The 19,971-nt window shown below is 45.6% G+C and overlaps 1 protein-coding gene across 1 annotated transcript in view; it reads left to right on the forward strand.

The window, feature by feature from the left end:
- ANXA2 (annexin A2) overlaps positions 1 to 19,583 on the forward strand; it is a 44,369-nt gene extending 24,786 nt beyond the window's left edge. The window contains exons 4-13 of the mRNA XM_030878872.3: positions 3,131 to 3,225; positions 6,479 to 6,592; positions 9,913 to 10,003; positions 10,949 to 11,028; positions 12,863 to 12,922; positions 14,877 to 14,970; positions 15,559 to 15,654; positions 16,673 to 16,731; positions 17,855 to 17,977; positions 19,211 to 19,583. Coding sequence (XP_030734732.1) covers positions 3,131 to 3,225; positions 6,479 to 6,592; positions 9,913 to 10,003; positions 10,949 to 11,028; positions 12,863 to 12,922; positions 14,877 to 14,970; positions 15,559 to 15,654; positions 16,673 to 16,731; positions 17,855 to 17,977; positions 19,211 to 19,270 — 872 coding nt within the window. The 3' untranslated portion in view covers positions 19,271 to 19,583. The remainder of the gene's footprint in view (positions 1 to 3,130; positions 3,226 to 6,478; positions 6,593 to 9,912; positions 10,004 to 10,948; positions 11,029 to 12,862; positions 12,923 to 14,876; positions 14,971 to 15,558; positions 15,655 to 16,672; positions 16,732 to 17,854; positions 17,978 to 19,210) is intronic.
- The last annotated feature ends 388 nt before the right edge of the window (positions 19,584 to 19,971 follow it).

Below are 19,971 nucleotides of genomic sequence, written 5' to 3' on the forward strand. Positions count from 1 at the left end.
ATTCACATTTATTGTTTTCTTTATGCGTTTGCTTCATCCACGCAGTTTCTTTTCGACCCTGGGCTCCTTCCCTCAGCAGACACTTCCCTTCTCACTGGCACAGGAGCAATCGGAAAGTTCAAATCCAGAGAGGCAGAGCCTCATCTGCCGTCGTCTGCACCTACGTTAACCTTGTTTAAATGTAAAGCTTTCCTGGTGTACTGGCACTTGCTGTGCATTTGTTGACGGTGATTGTGCTGACATAGGTAGCTGAACGTTCAGCCCTCATCCTTCAGCTGCATCCTGGGCAGGAGTGGTGAGTCACCAGATGACCCTTGCAGCTTCAACCTGGACTGGACTGTTTTCCACAGGAATAAACCGTCTCACCAGTTATGATGCCAGGTCGAGAGGAAGCAGCACTGTTCTGAAGATAAGATGGTGAAATCCCACTGGCAGATGTGTGCATTCTGGGGTTCCAACACAGGACGTGCCTTCCATGGCTTTGAGTAGGCCATCGATCCTGGGCACTATGATTTATTTTCCTCTTTCTAGTTCAATTTGAAACTTGCGCACAGTGGTATGGGAGGAGCAGCTGATGCAGGTGAGGCCCTCGGAAGGAGGAGGGGGCTTCCACTGGCAGAAATCGTCTCCATTTACTTTCTTTGTAGTTGCTGGCATTAGCATCTGTGCAGTGTATCAGATCTTTCATTGGTGAGGGGTCCCAGCATGCTCGATGCTGCATTGCAGCAGTCTGTTTGTTGGGTAAGTAATTCAGGTAAAATACACTTAGACGCCTTCAGGCTCTAGTTGTTTCTGAGTCCCAGGTGAGATTCAGGTTAACCACCCAGGCTCTTTACGGGGATTTCCAGTAACTGGATTGTATTCTGACTCTGTTGGCTGAATGCTAAGCTGCTATGAACAGAAAGGTTCATTGTTTGGTTGCTAAGAGAGGTTTGTTTCAATGACTAAGAACACGGGGCTGCACTGAAGTTTGTGGCGTGAGCTCTTTTCGGGTGTTATTTCTTACCAGGGTTGTTTGAACAAAGGTAAGCATTTCTTTCCCTAAGATTGTAGTTGACCCTGCACCTCACAGAAGCAGTTGGTAGAAGCGATTTAATAGTCTTATACACAGGCAGATTTCCAATGACCTTTCCACTTCCCACCCATGCTTTTCCATCTCTGTTGGCGATTCTCAAATAAAGAATCACCAGGGAGCTGGTTGAAATGCTGCTTCCCAGGTCCAAAGTCCACAAGAGTCTTTAGTCATATCTCAGAGGGCAGGGAGGCCCAGGGAGCTGTGTTTTTTTTTAAATTTTCTTTAATTTTTAAAATTGAAGTACAGTTGATTTACAATATTATATTAGTTTCAGGTATATAGCATAGTGATTTGGTATTTTTGCAAATTATACTCCATTATAGGTTATTACAAGATAATGGCTATAATTCCCTGTGCTGTACGGTATATCCTTGTTGCTTATCTATTTTATACATATTTTTTTTTTTTTTGGCCATACGTGGGCCTCTCACTGCTGTGGCCTCTCCTACTGCGGAGCACAGGCTCCGGACGCGCAGGCCCAGCGGCCATGGCTAACGGGTCCAGCTGCTCTGCAGCATATGGGATCTTCCCAGACTGGGGCATGAACCCGTGTCCCCTGCATCGGCAGGCGGACTCTCAACCACTGCGCCACCAGGGAAGCCCTATACCGTCATTTTAAATGTCTGTATATTATCCCACTATAAGGACAAAAACATTTATTTAATCAATCTACTATTAGACATTTTCCCCCTTTATTTTTTGCCAAAATAAGCATCTTTGAAACGATCTCATATTCAGCAGTTGGGTTTCTACGTTGACACCGGCTACTCTGAAAATCAGAGCTGAAGGTATAAATGCTGCAGTTAAGGTAACTAACGTATTGGTATGAATTCACTTAAAAATGAGTATGTAAATACAAAAATGTTACTTATTTTTATACCCAGAAATTCTAACTTTCTGCTTTTTGATCTTTCTAACACACTTGAGAGTTTAGAATACCTTCTTTGTAAGTCTGCTCATTGCCTCTGTCTCAGAGTATTATCGTTCTGACCTTTCTGTTGCTTTGGAACTCCTGATTTCCTATAGGCTGGGCTGTTCGCAGTTCACGTGTGACCCTGGAGGCTTAACCACTCTTCTCTTTCTCACTCAGGAATTACCTATCCAGTTATGGCAAAGACTTCTTTTTATTAAACAAAGTACATAATCAGTCAGGAGAGAGACCTTTCACTTTCTGAATTCTTAAAATAGTGCTCCCTTAAGTTAAATGGCATGTTAAGAGTATTTCTGATATAAAATTGGAAACTTTCAGATACCAGAAGGCATTGCTTATCTTTGTAAATACACATGTTCCAATTAAAATAGGTACTAAAATATTTCGGTGGTACTTCAAAACTCCCAGTTTAGATTTAGATTAAAACATTATTCTTTTTAATAAAGTTACAAAATTGATTATTAAAATTGCCTATTGAATATTAAAAGCAGTGGAACATTTATTTTCCTTACAAAACAATTTAGTCTTCAGTAAGTAGGATTGTATTAATCAGTTATGCTATTAAAATACAACTGCCATATTAAATCTGACTCATTTGTCATGACATTTTATATAATTATAGAAATTGTACCTAGCTGCTTATATAGCCATAATCCTGCAATAAATATAAATAATTGTCTGTATTACTTCAGGTCGCGGTTACTGTCTATTAAAACCTCAGTTAAATGGTAATTCGGGGACCTTCCTTTAAAATCTTTCTAAATCTTTGTTGTTGCATGTGACTGCCAAAGCCCCACAAATGCACCTCGTACTGTTGAGTCCAGAAACCCAATTTATGAATGAAATAGTTTTTTGTTGTTGTTATTTTTGGTTTTTTAATACAGATACTTAAAAAGGTCCATTTAGACTTGAGGTTTGAGGCTGTTAGGAAAAACAGAAAAGAGGATATACATGTTGGGTGGAGGGTGCTGACAAAAAGAAAGAAAACATCTTAATGTCTTGGCATTTCACTTTAGGGACTAATATATACATTTCAGGTTGAAAAAATGCTTAAAACCTTCTATGTAAGCCCAGAGAACTAGAGCATATGGCTGAGTAACTACTCCCTACTTGTGTCTTCATAGGTGTGGATGAGGTCACCATCGTCAACATTTTGACCAACCGCAGCAATGCACAGAGACAGGATATTGCTTTCGCCTACCAGAGAAGGACCAAAAAGGTACAGCAGGTTCAGGGATGGAGGGCATTCCATGTTGAATTTCAGTTCCTCAGCCATTGCTTTTTCTTTTTGTGAATTCTGGCTCTTCCCAGCAAGCGCCTCCTGGAACCCTAGGAGATCCAAGGTTTTCCCCTTACATCCTGTAAGAGTCACAACTCACATATACGTGTCCCCTGCGGTGCTTGGAGCTTATGCATAAAGACCACACCCTCTTCCACCCCAGAGGGTGTAAAGGGAGCAGTTCCGGAAATAGAAAGGATCAGGGAAAACAACAGGTATCATTTATTGAGTGCTAACCTTTGTGCCAGGTATGCCGTTCTCTACACGTGGCCACTCATTTCATCTTTATGACTTCTGCTGGTTCTTGATAAAATGTTTTAAATTTAATCTTGGGACACTAGCCTCCATTTGAGTATTGATCCTGACACACTCCTCTCATTCTTAAAAAAATACAGTTGAATTCCTAAGATCTTTGCAACCGCCAGGTTTAGTTTAGTAGCTCATTTGGTCTCTAGGTTGTCTTCACCTTGCCATGCTCTCACTATTTAAAGGGTCTTGTGTGCCTTTTTCCCTTGCTCATCCACGAGTGGTTAAGGAACAGCCCAGCACTTGTTCATCCTTTATTTTGTCGCAGTGTTAGGAAATTTATTTTTACAGACAGGCTGCTTTATTTTTAACTTCTTGCTATTAAAAGCTTTCGATTTATTCTTGGACGGTGCAGTAAGCATGGCTTCCTGCAGCTCCCGCTTGACTTATGGCTTTCACTCGTAGTCACAGTGGAGGTGAGCTGGAAGGAGTCTAGAAAAGACATTTCTGCACTTGGAGTTGACATGACCACCAGGGTCCAGGAAGTTGCAGGTCACACCCTGCTATATCTCCCTCTCCCACCTCTCAAAACAGTTGGAAAGGACGTAAATAGGAAAGCATGCAGCTTGTTTCCTCTCATATGTATTAACATTTTTCTTCCAGCTAGACTGACATTAATCTACTACAGTGAGGCATGGAAGGGAGTGTTTATTTCTCCACTTTCCCAAAAGGATCTGTGAGCTGGTAGAGCTGAGTTCCAGTTGGAGCAGAAGGCCCACCTCTTTGGACAATATGCCTGTAATTGCTCCTTCAGCTGTCACTTACAGAGTGTGGTCTTGGAACACACTTGGGTGTGGACACATAAGTGTACATAGAAATGTAGAAGCCTGGATTTCGATTTCAGATGAGATGCATGGAGGACAAAGCTCTCACATACCCTGTTGGAGGGATGATGTTACAGAATCATGATGGGTTTGGTGACCTCACAGGCTTCATGGTGGGCTGGGAACAACTCACTATCCTATGATTCTTGATACCTCTTAACCCTGGGCTAAGGAGAATTATCACATTTTAAGAAAGATACATAAAATAATGGAGAGACTTTCTGAAGGAAATCCTGAAAGAAGAACCTTATTGTTTGCATAATAAAGGAGAAGGCCCTGTATTGTACTTTAACAATAGGGACAGAGGCTGCCTAGGTGAGGGGCTTGAACAGCATGGGTACAGCTAGTAGAAGTGGACAGGAACTGGGACAGAGGATCAATGTTATATTTCTTTCATGTTCAAGCAGATGTCAGGTTTCTCCGTAGAAGGAATGGTCATATTTTATTTGTCAAACATATCTGGACAAATATTCTTTGCTAAGTGCAAAGAAAGCCCTGTGCTTGACATTATGAGAAGCAGGAAGTTGGCTGCCCATAAGGAGTTTATTATAGAAGTGGAAGAAGTCAGTAGGTGCCCAAATGCTATTTGAAGTCTGAACAGAGAATGGGTAGAGGGGAGTGTCAGGGTAGGCTAAGTTTGGAATTACCTAACCTCAGAGTTCCACGCCGGAAAATTGGTGCTATAATTGGAAGGTGTAGCTTTCTAAAGTTCTCTCCTAAGTGCTATGTGTTACTAGGACTTCAGGAAGCAGGAGAAAGTAGGTGATGAAAGGGTTGGGCCAGATGATTTCTAAGACCCATCTCAGTCCTCGACATCTGTGAATGATTGGAGAAGATTCTCTCTGAAGCAGGCTGCCCATCACCTCTTAGAGCCTGCACATGCCTCTAGGGGCTAAACATCGTAGATGCCATGGGTGCTGCTGGAAAGCAGGAGAGGAAGAGAGAAGAGGGGGGAAAAGTGAAAAGAAAGAAAAAAAAAAATATAACAGGAGAGTTCAGCCATCACTCAGTGCCCATGATTTGTAGGAAATCTAATCGCCGAGGAAGCATCTGTCAAAGCCACATCGAATTGGGATATCTGTCTGCCTATGTGGGTGCTGACTCAGGCCTCTGACTTGAAATCTGTCAGTGGATTTTAATGGTAACAGTGGGAACCTTTAAGAAACAATATATAGCAGGGAAGCCCCGCGGTGAATGGGGAGGGTGTTAGTCCCCACCATCTTGATAATACCGTTCCAGTTTGGTATGGAAAATAGAGGTTCTCTCAGTCTTAGGTGAAGTGTCTTGCATAGGAAAGCTTCATGAGATCACTTCTAGCCAAGTGGGGGCCTCTGGTTCCACCTGGAGACTTTCTGGAGCCACCTCTGCACAGCTGCACAAAACCTTTCACAGGAGGATACCAGCAGGCCACAAGGGTTCTGCTTCCTTGGAGGCTCCCCACTTTGATCACCTCCTCCTTAGCAGGGGCCTTGACCCTAGAAAGTGCCCTGTCTTAAATAGGCTGTTACCACGTGCGAGTGTAAGCGTATTGTAAACTGCATTCACGCATAGCTTTCTGAGGCATTGCATGCTGCTCTGGTTTCCTTTTACTGACTGGACGAGAGGGCAAAATCAGCTTGGATTTTAGGGGATTTTACCGGCGGAAAGTCTGATCTTTCCATTTCTGACCTTTGGGTCTGCCAAAGGGAATGCGGTTGAAGGATACTTTGACCGAACACCCCAGAGTTGTCAAAAGAATCACAACCTGCTTTACAAACACATGCCTCTATTTTTTTTTTTTTTTGCGGTACGCGGGCCTCTCACCGTTGTGGCCTCTCCTGTTGCGGAGCACAGCCTCCGGATGCGCAGGCTCAGCGGCCACGGCTCACAGGCCCAGCCGCTCCGCGGCATGTGGGATCTTCCCGGACCGGGGCATGAACCCATGTCCCCTGCATCAGCAGGCGGACTCTCAACCACTGCGCCAGCAGGGAAGCCCCCACATGCCTCTATTTTTGTCTTACTAGTTTTAAAGGGAATATTGGTTACCAACCAAGTTTTCCATGTTGTTGCCTGTGTTTCTGAAGGAACTTGCATCAGCACTGAAGTCAGCCTTGTTCGGCCACCTGGAGACAGTGATTTTGGGCCTATTGAAAACACCTGCTCAGTATGACGCTTCCGAGCTGAAAGCCTCCATGAAGGTAAACACGTGTGAGATGCAATCTCTGTCAAATCCGCCATTAATATTTGTGAATTACAGCTTCCTGAGTGTAATTAGGTGATTTTCAGTTATGTTGAATTCTCATTTGGAATCATTTTTGGGGAATGAACTGAAGCTATAAGGCTCAGGATTTGTACCAAAAATATTTCAATTACTTTTTTTAAGACTGTAAAGAAATTTCATGATGCAGAGAAGTCAGTTACCAGCTGCTACTGCTTGGCACCTGGGCAATTGGAATACCATTTGGAAAAACTACTTCCTTGATTACACTTCCTCTTTAAAAAAGATTTGTTATGATATTAAGGCAAAAGTAAAACTCATAGCTTTTGTGAAGTGAAGCTTAACAAAAATCTGCGTATGCCGTTTTGGTTGTCTCTTCTGACCTCCTTGCTGGTCCCATTGTTTGATTCAAATTTTGGGCAAAATCAGAGCATCACAGTGCACATAAAGGGTGATTTCAGCTCGTGAATGGTTCCTGTGTTTTGTTCAAAGTATCAAGGCACATGCTACTGTCTTTTGTTTGTATTTTGCAAAGTTATTTTGAACATGGATTTTTTAGGTTAAATTAGATAGTAAAAATTCCAGGTTGTAAGTTCCCCTGAATTTTGTGTGTACCTAAAACATCGAGTATTATATAAATGGATTAGATATATAAACATAAATGCATGTTTAATGGCAAAGCACAGAACCCTTTTCGTTAAGTGTGCCTGCAATACTTTGAATAATCTGACACTGCCCTCTGCTGGTAAAACTGGGTAAAGCCTCAGAGTGGAGGGAAAGCTGTAGTTCTGATTTTTTATTCTAAGTCCGAGTGCATTTTCTGTGATGCCACCATTTCTGAATTATGGAGAGACGGAGCTGTAAGTCAGTCACCAGCTAATGTCACAGTTCAGTTGTCATCCCTTCCCCCACAGAGCACCTCGAGAGGGAGGCAGCTTCCCACTGGGTATTTCCAGGGCCCAGAAGTTGATAGCTCAGGGCTGCTGAAAGATGTGCTCTGAAATCAGTTTTCCAGCTTGGCCCAAGCTGTGCTCAGTTTATTTGAGCAGACTTGCTCTGAGTTTTCTAAGTAGACTATATTGGACAGAATGATAAAATGTCAACAACACTTAATGATCCTGTTTAATAAAAAGAACACTGAAAACACTCAGTCTTGGGACCTTCGGAACCATGGATGAGCTGGCCTCTCCTAGGTTTCTTCTGACCATCATCACTTCAGATCAGTTTATCTTATTTTTGCCAAGAATTCATTTAGTTGTGATTTGTGCAATTTTATAAGTATCTGTTACTAGGTATTAGTGACTTGAAACAGACTTGCTTGAGCTGTCAATCACCATTGTAATCTATGTAATTGGGCCCAATGAAAGGTGCTTTGACTGCTAGATCTTTGACCTTGTGCCAGCTCTTCCATTAGCTATCACAGCTGAGTACCCTTCTGAAATCCATAAAGCTTGGAGTGACATGAACTGAACTATGCTTTAAAAAAAATCTGTTTTGACTTCTGGCAATACCAGTGGCAATATCTGCCGTATGTTACAGTAGACGTTGCCCTTGTGATGGGAACTGTGGACAGTCTGTGGAGAGCCTGGGCCAAGTTTGAAATCGCCAAGGTCACCTTTAAATATAGAGGAAAAAATGCTATTAGAATTCTCTGATATTAACATGGGTATATCAGTGATGAAAGAAAACAAATCTTCTATTGCTATACCTGTTCTACGTTTCAACAGTGTCAGGATATAGCATTTCTTCCAATGCATGAGTTATTTTTAGACTCTATTACATATCCTTGAGATTGAAAAACTGCCCCCTAAAATATTTGAAGATGCTTGGTCATCTCTTTATAATATCTGTATAGAATGTTGTGTAGACCTTTGGCTAAGAAGGGAAGAAATTTTGGCTTTGCCAGCACCTCTACAAATCATGATTAAAAACTCTGGGAGGAAGAGGCCTTGGCTCAGATTAGATGAGGAATAAAATTCAAAATTAAGTATTCACCTGAGGCTTAGCTTCTATAAACCACTGTTTTAGGGGCATATAAACTCTAATAAGTTTAATTAATCGCTGACACACTTTTCATGTGGATAAGTAAGTTTCTTATTGTATTAACACCTCATAATTGATTTACATTTTAAACAGTTGTCATTCTGCTTAGTTCAAAGTGATATTTCCATACTCGGAAAGACAAGTATTAGAGAATCCTGATTATTAAATCTTGACTTTGATCATGAAGCCAGCTTTGAAATACAAGTTTCATTGGGTCCTTTCAAGCTCTCTGGCATGGCAGCTCGGAAGTGTATGTATTAAATTTGAATAGATCACCCATCAAATTCTTCCTCCTTCCTAAAGTGTTGGTGTCTAGGTTTACCTGGCGCTTCATTATTTCCTTTTGCTTCTCTAAAATGCCCGAAGAGTGCATCGCACTCGAGCAAAAATGGAAGTACAAGAATGAAATTTTTAACACTAACCCAATTTTACATTTCAAAGAGGTAAAGCTAAAAAATTTATCTTATCTATAACTTTCCCTCGTAAAAGACTTGCTGCAATCTAATGATGCTGGCTGCACATGACAGCATAAAGTCTCTGTGTTCCTTTGTTTTAAATTTCTGAGCAGAATTGTACAATAAAGAAAATTATTTCTCATCTATTAAAGTAATGGCCGATTATTAGAGAAGTTGAAAAATAAAGAAACATAGGGAGACGATAAAGTTATTCAGTTTATAAACCCATCGCCAAAAGGCAACCACTTTTAACATTTTGGTGTATTCCATTGCTGTCTCTTCCCATTTCACTGTATATTTATATATAGTGGAAAAAAATTTTTTTTAATGTAGTTGAGCTAAAAAAAACTTGTCAGTTAAACCATCTTTTATTTTGATGAAGCTTTTTTTTTTTTTTTTTTTTTTTTTGCGGTACGCGGGCCTCTCACTGTTGTGGCCTCTCCCGTTGCGGAGCACAGGCTCCGGACGCGCCGGCTCAGTGGCCATGGCTCACGGGCCCAGCCGCTCCGCGGCATGTGGGATCTTCCCAGACCGGGGCACGAACCCGTGTCCCCTGCATCGGCAGGCGGACTCTCAACCACTGCGCCACCCGAGAAGCCCATTGATGAAGCAGTATTTTAAAGGAATAGAATATAACTTTACCTTGTGCTGAGGAATGCAGTACAGATCCCTCAGGAGGAATGCAGGAAGGGGCGTGCTACACACCCGGTCTGTGTGTGTAGTTTACCTGACTGAGGTCAGGGAAGTGGGCTAATGGCCTGGAGGGCTTTCCCTGCTGATGTCTGCGATGCCTGGTTCGCAGGGGCTGGGGACCGATGAGGACTCCCTCATTGAGATCATCTGCTCGAGGACCAACCAGGAGCTGCAGGAAATCAACAGAGTCTACAAGGAAAGTGAGTAGCCCCAGTTCCGTGGTGCACCCTCTCAGCCCTGTTTCTGTGACCCCCATCCTGGCCTGCGGGGCTGGTGTTCAGGATAGGGTGCCTGTATTACTTGTGGAGAAATGCTTGCCACCTGGACCGTCCAGGGGTCTGCTCTGTTCCAGGTCCCTCTCCTCCACCTCCTGATGGCCTGGGTTTTGATGATGATGTTCCCCTAGAACTAATACAAAAGTATATACAGGAGCGAAAGCAGAGAAAACAAACAAAAAAGAAAAAAGAAATCTGGTGGGGAGAAGTAGAAAGTATTTTACATGGATTTCTTGGAATGGGTGCTGTCCAGTTTCTGCTGAGGAGGTTCCCAGCTCTTGACTGTGTGGATCACTGTTGCAAGAGGCACGTGGACCTTTGTGCACCAAGCAGTGTAGGAGACCCGGGTGGAGTAAATGATGCAGCTTACATGTGTACGTGGTACCACTACATTTAAACAGAGATGCTATTTTGAATAATAAAGTACACATTCATTGAAAAGTACTCTTTAATTCTTACTAGTTTTTGCCATTGTGCATTTTCTCGATCAGTAGATAATAAACCGCAGTTGTGTATGTGTGTGTGTGTGTGTAGTCCTCCAAGTTTTTTAATGATCCAAATAAGTATAGTCAAGAAGTTTGGGAACCAGTATTTCAGCTACCCAGGAAGTCACTGATCAAAGGTGAGCTTGAAGATCCCTGGTCTGATCCGGTTCTGCGTGTCCCTTGTCACTGATAATAGCATTGGCTCTGATTTTATGAGGGTAAAGATCATTCCAGAGAGTCCACCTCCTTTGGGTGGGTACCTCCATGCTGCCACAGCTGTTTCTGCTTTTTAGAGGCTCAGTGGGCAGGGGATAAGTGGGACGGGTGGCTGGCTGACTGCACAGGCAGGAAGCGTCAAACCAGATATGTTGTTTTGTTTTCCAAGTGTACAAGACCGATCTGGAGAAGGATATCGTTTCTGACACGTCTGGTGACTTCCGCAAGCTGATGGTCGCCCTCTCGAAGGTTGGTTTCCAGTTTATTTCTTTGTCCTTGCTTCCTCCCAAGGCAAGTTGTGCGCCTCATTTTATACCTGGGAACGAATTAACTCAGTCCTCTGTGCCTGCATCAGAAATTCCAGCTGCATTTTCGACAGTGGGTTTACACTGTCACTGCAGAGTTGTCATTTTTGTATAATAGGATTTCTTATCCTGCAAAACCGTATGGTCAGGTGGACTTTGGGGCCAGAGGAGGAAGAAGCGGCTCTCAGCTCCTGGCCTGGATTTACGTGCCAGCCCTCACTGTGACTCGGGGAAGGTCATTTTGCCCCTATCTGTGGTCACATAGGAGCCAGGGGCAAGTGACCCTCTTGTTTCTTTCACTTGCTTTCATTTCTTAAGAGACGGTTTGCCCAGGTAGTGGTTTCCCTGGAGAGGTCTTTGCTTGTTTGCTAATGTTAGCACATTAATGTGGATGAAAGGCATTTCCTTCCTTAGTCTGAGTTCTGACCCGAGTGCAGTTTAATGTGTATTAGCTGGGCGAGGGAAGAGGAAGTTTCCCCTGGGAACCCTGATGACAAATGGTCGATGGGCATGCTGTGTCCTGCCCACGCACCTCTCCATCACCATAACAGCTCCGTACTCCCCTCCCCAGCTCACTTCTCTACCACGTGCCCTGCATACCGCCACCCACCCATCTTTTTTTTTTTTTTTTTTTTTGCGGTACGCGGGCCTCTCACTGTTGTGGCCTCTCCCGTTGCGGAGCAACAGGCTCCAGACGCGCAGGCTCAGCGGCCATGGTTCACGGGCCCAGCCGCTCCGCGGCATGTGAGATCTTCCCAGACCGGGGTACGAACCCGTGTCCCCTGCATCGGCAGGCAGACTCTCAACCACTGTGCCACCAGGGAAGCCCCCACCCATCTTTTTGAAATCCACTTGCACCAAGCTCCTGATCAAGAGACATTTCTGCTGCATCAAATCCAAACTCTCAACTGCCTTTAAGTGTCTTCTGTCCGCTGGCCCTCCCTAACTTAGTCCTCCTCGCTAGGCTTCCCTCCCGCTCACCTTCTCCTCGGCTGGGTGCACATCACTCCCCTGTGCCGCTCCTCTTGTGCGGAATGGCTTCTCCTGCTTCCCACTGCCAGCCTCATCTGATGGAGCCTTTGCGCTTTGCCTCAGCAGTACCCCATTGTCCACAGACTTTGCTGACGATTCTGCCCGACAGATTTCTGCCTTCTTTTGCATTTCACGTCTACTTAGAGCCACAGATACTGTGTTGTTTTACCATTTATTCCATGCGTATTTCTCCATCTGGGCTGTGAACTCTCTGAAGGAAGGAGCTAAATATCATTACCTTTTTTAGGGGGAGGAGGGTAGATTCTGTAAGGTGCTTAGCCCAGAACTGGGTAACAAGAGGGTATAGCCCCCACTTCACTGCCTCAATTATTGTAACAATCCTTGGTCTTACCTAGACTTTTTGTTTTTAACCTAGACTTTTTTTTTTTTTTTTTTTTGGCGGTACGCGGGCCTCTCACTGTTGTGGCCTCTCCTGTTGTGGAGCATAGCCTCCAGACACGCAGGCTCAGCAGCCATGGCCCATGGGCCCAGCCGCTCCGCGGCATGTGGGATCTTCCCGGACCGGGGCACGAACCCATGTCCCCTGCATCAGCAGGCGGACTCCCAACCACTGAGCCACCAGGGAAGCCCTAACCTAGACTTTTAAGTGAAGAAAAATTTCAGGAGGGTGTTTATTCAGTAAATAGTGGCTTACATGAGTTGGGGAGAAAATAACATTTTCAGTTTTAAAATGTACCAAGAAATACATTTGATGTTCTTAATTTTTTTTTTTTTTTTTCCTGTAGGGTCGAAGAGCGGAGGATGGCTCCGTCATTGATTATGAACTGATTGACCAAGATGCCCGGGTCAGTGCCAAGCTTCTTGGTGTTCGGGGTTTTGTTTCCTAGTCTCTGGATAGTGGGTATAGTTATCCATCCTGCATAACAAATTACCTCAAACTCAGTGGCTTAGAACAACAAGCATTTATTATCTCTCAGTTTCTGTGGGTCAGGAACTGGGAAGTGGCTCAGGACTTCTCCTGAGGTTGGAGACAAAGGGTGGACCAGGGCTGCGTCATCTGAGGGCCTGACAGCTTCAGGAGGAGGTAGTAGTCCCCCACCCATGTGACTGTTGGCAGGAGGCCTTACTCTTTTTCCACGTGGGCCTCTCGAAGGGGTTGCTTGAGTGTCCTCACAGATGGCAGCTGGCTCTCCCCAGAGTGAGTGATCCAAGAGACACAGCCAGGAGGAAGCCAGGTGCCTTTTATGGTGTAATCTCAAGAGTCACACACACTGTCACTTCTGTCGCGCTCTGTTCATTAGAGGCGAGTCACTAGGTCTAGCTTCCAGTCAGTGGGAGGGGAAGTAGGCTCCACGTTTGGAAGGGAGGAAGGTCAAAGAATTTGTGGGCTTCGTTGTCACTTTCTGGAAGCTGTGGTTATAACGGGATATACCCTTATAATGCTGGTGTCAGTTACAGGTCAATTTCTGACTCACATTTGCTCATTTAGGCTTTACTTGTTTCTGCAGGGTGTGATGCTGGTGTTCACACTGGTGGGCATTTGCTACAAACACACACTAATAGAATTCACAGCACAGAACAGTGGGAGGAGATGGTAGAGGCACAGGCGGGGATAGGAAGGCTTACTGCCCTTGGTGGTGGGGGAAGAGGTGAGAGAGGCAGAGGCCCTTCCTTCTTTTCTGGCTGAATAGAACTGCTGGTTCTCATTCCATAATCATCCAGAACTATTTGTGAAGCTGATTCAGATCACTGTGAACTACATGCCTTTCCCAGACGGTCGACAGCTGTCTCGAAGTATTTCATAAGAGCTGAAGAACAAATTCAATTTTAATCCGTTTTAGTTTTAAAATTCAGTATATTTCACATAGCCCACTTAGCAGGAGGTAGAAAAGGGTTTTTTTTAATTTATTTTTTATTAAATTTATTTGTTTATTTATTTTTGGCTGCGTTGGGTCTTCTTTACTGCGCGGGCTTTCTCTAGTTGCGGTGAGCAGGGCCTTCTGTTGTTGAGGAACATGGTCTCTAGGCGCACGGGCTTCAGTACTTGTGGCTCCCGGGCTCTAGAGCGCAGGCTCAGTAGTTTTGGCGCACGGGCTTAGTTGCTCCACAGCATGTGGGATCTTCCCGGACTAGGGCTCGAACCCATGTCCCCTGCATTGGCAGGCGGATTCTTAACCGCTGCGCCATCAGGGAAGTCCCTAGAAAAGGGTTTTGCAGCTCCCAGATAGTGGATGGTCACTGAATAAGTATCGGCTCTTGCATAAGCCTTTCTCCCTCCTTCCCTGCCATTCTTAGTGTCACTTATAGCCCCTAAATTTTCCAGAAACTGAAAATGTGATTGGACCAGCTTTTTTTTTGTTTTCAGCTCCGTCATTTCCGGAGTCTCTAGGAATTCTGGGGGTGGGTATGTGACTTGTAGCTGTCTTCAGTAGATGACCAGTAGTTGATGTGCTATTGAACGTGCCGAATGGAGGAGAGCTGGGTGTGCCAATGAGCATTGGCTTGTCCTTCCGTATATGAGCAGAGGTTCTTGGTCATCCCTTCGGTGTTCAGGGAAGGAGATTTCTACAGCATCACCCTCACGAACAACCTCCTGTCATGCTGTATGTCTGTGCTTCAGGAAGACTGCTCTTAAGACTTTTGACCTAAACAGCACATTTTTCCTGTGTCTGCAGTGCAATCGTCCTTTCTCATTTTGGCGTTCTGAATGTATAGGTTTTGGGGTTTTGTGCGTGACGGGTTTTTAATGACCTTGCTCTGGACTGTGGAATTAACTTTCGTGGTCGGTTGTGCTCGTAGGAACTCTACGACGCTGGCGTGAAGAGGAAAGGAACTGATGTTCCCAAGTGGATCAGCATCATGACCGAGCGGAGTGTATGCCACCTCCAGAAAGGTGAGTGCTGTGCTGGGGAGGTCTTAGAGCACCAGGGCCAAACCGGAGGGCCCTCTCCAGTGGGCCAGCTGGGTGTCTGTGTTGGGGCTCGGGTCTGCCAGAACAGAGTACACTCCCCGCTTTGTACCCTCTCATCTCACCCATTTTTCCTCACCAAGTCCATTCATCCTTCTTTCCCATTTTGGATCGTTTTTTTCCCCTAAATCCTTCTGTTTGGTGCTTTGTTGTGCTGCCTCTTCTCGTCTGGATCCTTTTATCTTGCTGTATCTGTTGAAGTAATGGACTTAGTTGGGTGCTATGTACTGTTTCTCGTGGCCCAGAGAAAGTGGGTTCCACGCCGGAGAGATGAAGATGGTCAAAACATGTGGCTGGGGCAGTGTCATTCAGGACAGGTGCACGGTACGGCTGTCCCGGGGCACCTGGTACAGTGTCAGCTCTGGTCTGCATGGCAGTCCCTAACCCTCTAGGACGCTATGATTATCATCATCTGTGTGTGTGTGTGTGTGTGTGATGCATAACCGTGTGGGTAACCATTGATAGCTTTGACTAGTAGCTCGGTTATAATACTTATCTGTTGCTTTTCTTTAGTATTTGAAAGGTACAAGAGCTACAGCCCTTATGACATGCTGGAGAGCATCAAGATGGAGGTTAAAGGAGACCTGGAAAACGCTTTTCTGAACCTGGGTAAGCAGGTGTGGCCCCCCCATCCCTAGTGGACATCAGCTTTCGGTCAGCTAGCTGTGCTGAAGCAGAAGTAACAAATGGCCATCCTGTTAATTCAAGTGGCTTTGGGAGACATGAGACATGGCTTCTTTACATGATTTGGGTAGTTTCATAATCTTCACCGTATGAATTTAAGACACGGAACTGAAAAAGGGCTTACGTTGGTAGAATGGAGCGTTGCCCAGGAGGAATAAGATAACCAGAGAGGGCTTCCCTGGTGGCGCAGTGGTTGAGAGTCCGCCTGCCGATGCAGGGGACCACGGGTTCGTGCCCCGGTCCGGGAAAATCCCACATGCCGCGGAGCGGCTGGGCCCGTGAGCCATGGCCGCTGAGCCTGCGCGTCCGGAGCCTGTGCTCCACAACGGGAGAGGCCACAACAGTGAGAGGCCCCTGTACCACAAAAAAAAAAAAAAAAAAAGATAACCAGAGAAAGGGCTCTCTCCATTGGGGGAACTCACACATCCATTTGGGTTTCTGCATTGCTCAGAGTCCCCTGGTTTAAGAGCACAGTTGGGGGACTTCCCTGGTGGCACAGTGGCTAAGAATCCGTCTGCCAATGCAGGGGACATGGGTTCGAGCCCTGGTACGGGAAGATCCCATGTGCCGCGGAGCAACTAAGCCCGTGCGCCACCACTACTGAAGCCCGTGGGCCTAAAGCCCGTGCTCCCCAACAAGAGAAGCCACCGCAATGAGAAGCCCGCGCACCACAATGAAGAGTGCCCCTGCTCGCCGCAACTAGAGGAAGCCCGCCTGCAGCAATAAAGACCCAGCGCAGCCAAAAATAAATAATATATAAATTTATTTTTTAAAAAAAAGCACAGCTGGCTGATTCAGAGGATTCCTGGTTTTCCCTGAGCGTTTCCCATTTTGCAGAGCCCATTCCTGTTACGTCTGGTCATCTGGTGGTGCCCCAGGTCAGGGCTTCGCCCCCTACTGGTGGAGGAGAGAGGAGTTACTGACCCTTTTCTTCTCTCCACAGTGCAGTGCATTCAGAACAAGCCCCTGTATTTTGCTGACAGACTGTATGACTCCATGAAGGTAAGGGCGACTGGCCGAGAGGTCCATGTTTCCACACTAGGCTTTTTCTTCCTTTGTGCCCCAGACGAAAGCTCCTGACTAGTGGATGGAGGAAGGGACCCCACTGTCTAGGTGCAGGAACACACTAGTCAGCTCTGCTTTTATGTGACAGGTGAGAAAACCACCAATCTGTCTTCTGTTTCTCCCAACTACTTGAACACGTGTTTGTGTACAGGTAGAAAGCAAAGTGCCACGGGAGAGAGAAAAGGCTGGATGGTGATCATGTCAGATTCCTGTTCAGATTTCTCAGTGATTCCCTCCTGGTACCCCAGAGTAAGGACAGACAAGGAAAAGAGGTTCTTAAGCAACCACTAGGCAGTAGACATTGTGCGACTTACTTTATCTTAAATCATTACCAAAACACCTGTGAGGCTTGTGTGACTCTTTTCTTTCTAGATGAGGAGAATGGAGCTTGGAAAGCTTCAGCTTGCTTGAGGTTACATAGCCAAACTTGAACTTGCGTCTGTCTGACTCCAAAGCCAGCCCTCCACTTTTCCCTTAAATGGACTGTCTCTTCCCACAGTCGCATCCCCTTTTCCACGCCTTAGATGTGCCTTGTGCCTCATGGCTTCCAGGCCCTTGCCGCCTCTTCCTGGGTCATCCCCTTGTCCACACTGCCTCTCTCCCGTCTCACCTCAGGTTCCATGTCAAGTATGGCCCGTTCTCTGCTCTGAGGTTCTGGATGTAAACTTTAGTGGTCCTTTTTGCTTGTACCATTCAAAATGGCATAGAGCCACGGTGAGCGTGGTAGCATGTGCTCTCTAAGCCCCCGAGAGCCAGGAGCTTTGTGTTATGTACGTAAACTCGCGCACTTCCTGACCTGAGCCTTGCAGTGGTTAGCGCTCAGTTCACGTTTACTGAATGTACAGCATGGGGGCTTTGTGCCGATTTCATGCTGGTGTGTTTGGAATTCCAAGGCGCTCATTGTTCTTAAGGGAGCAGTTTTGCGGTTATCTTTGCAGTCTCTTAGAGGGTGGCATCAGGAACCCAAATGAGTTCCATGCGCAGGAGAACTCACTAGACTCTCTTTTAATGATTAACATTGTCAGCGAATTATAACTCGGAGCGTAAATTTGACTTTCAGGGCAAGGGCACTCGCGATAAGGTCCTGATTAGAATCATGATCTCCCGCAGTGAAGTGGACATGTTGAAAATCAGATGTGAATTCAAGAAAAAGTACGGCAAGTCCCTGTACTATTACATTCAGGTAAGGCCCCACCTGACCATCAGAGGGCTGGGAGTCCTGGGCAGGTGCCTGTCAGAACAATGGCAGAGGGCTTCCCTGGTGGCGCAGTGGTTGAGAGTCCGCCTGCCGATGCAGGGGACACGGTTTCGTGCCCCGGTCCGGGAAGATCCCACATGCCGCGGAGCGGCTGGGCCCGTGAGCCATGGCCGCTCAGCCTGCGCGTCCGGAGCCTGTGCTCCGCAACGGAAGAGGCCACAGCAGTGAGAGGCCCGCGTACCACAAAAAAAAAAAAAAAAAAAAGAACAATGGCAGAATGGCGGTTTTCTGTTTTCTAACTCCCCGGGGAAGAGATGCTAGTCATCAAATATCAGGGATTTATTTTGAAACTGCTATTAGGATTTGTCCTGGCATCTTACAGAATCAGGCAAATATTTCATATTTCCCACACATATTCTGCAGTGACAGTTGGTGCTCATGACAGTGATCCTGCAGGACTTGCTGACGTCCTGAAAAGACTTAGATCAATTTAATCTACGTTTTATTATATTTCCATGTCTTGAAACTCCTCTGTGATAAGCCTGGCAACATTTCCTCACTCAGAACTCCCATCTCTCCCCTCCCCATTTAGCCTGTCCCTGTTTTGGAGGGATAGATTGTTCGTACATAAGAAGCAGTTGCCTTCACCGTGGTCCCTCCTACTGTGTTTAATTCAGACAGATGTTGCAAACCCCTCTTTCTGAAAGATCCTGAAAATTTCAACATCGTGTCCGTGGTTACCAGGGATGAATTTAGAGCTGGGTTTGCTATAACTAGGTTTACTAGGGCATATGTTTAAAATTCAGGGAGGATTTAGACTCAGTAATTATTTCCTTAACTCATCAGCTTATTCCCACGTGACCTTAAGAGTCCACGAAACAACACAGTCAGGCAGGAAGGTGCCTCGCGTGTCTTCTCTGGAAGGATGTGGGCCAGGGAGAAAACAGGTGCTGTTTGCAGGACCTCAGTGCAGGAGGAGCAGACTGGGTTCTGTCCTCTGGTCACTTACCATGTTAATCCCCAGGACCCTGTGTTCTCTCTACCCTTGTGGCAATGATCTCCCCTGGGCCGCGATCCCTGAGGGTCCTCTGATGGTTTGGGTGTGTCTGGGCAGGTCCCACAGAGGCTCCATGTGCCGTGGGCCTGCTTGTGTGTTTCTGCAGAGTGTGGGTCTTTCTCCTGACCCTGAATTTCTTTTTTCTCCTTGGCCACTTATAGCAAGACACCAAGGGTGACTACCAGAAAGCGCTGCTGTACCTGTGCGGTGGGGATGACTGAAGCCCTCAATGGCCCGAGGGTCCAGGACGGCTGCTCTGCGCTCCCAGCTAACAGTTCTACACAATCAGCTTGTGGCTAACAACCCCGTTGTGCCCATCCCTGGGAGGATGACGTTAGTGCTGCCCACCTCACCTGCTCCATCCTTAGTTTAGTTGCCTAAGCATTGCCTGCCTTTCCGGTCTAGTCTCTCTTTACAGTAAAAGAAATGAACATTCCGAGGAATTGGAAGTGAAATCTATGATGTGAAACACTTTGCCTTTTGAGTACTGTGTCGTAAACAGATGAATAAACTGAATTTTTACTTTAGGAACAAGTACTTTGTTGACCTTGCTCTCAATTTAATTGTTTCAAAATCAAACGTGCTTAAGGGTTGTATTGTTGGGCTGGTAAGGCTGTCCCCTTGAGGAAGAAGGCTCTAGAAAGGAGCTGTCCGATACAGTAGCTGCTATCCAGATGCGGCTATTTACATTTAAATTTATTTAAACGAAATAATTAAAAGGTCAATTCCTCAGTCAGTCTGTCCACATTTCAGATACTCAGTATCCACGTGTGGTTAGCACCTAGCGTATTGGACAGCACAGGCAGCGTACATTTTCATTATAATAGAAGGTTCTATTGCACAGGGGATGATAGTACCTATGGGGGGAAAAATCCCAGAATGACCCCTTCATCTGCTCATCTTTATACAGGTAAGTTAGGTG

Source organism: Globicephala melas, chromosome 2, assembly GCF_963455315.2.
Source record: "Globicephala melas chromosome 2, mGloMel1.2, whole genome shotgun sequence".
NCBI lineage: Eukaryota > Metazoa > Chordata > Mammalia > Artiodactyla > Delphinidae > Globicephala > Globicephala melas.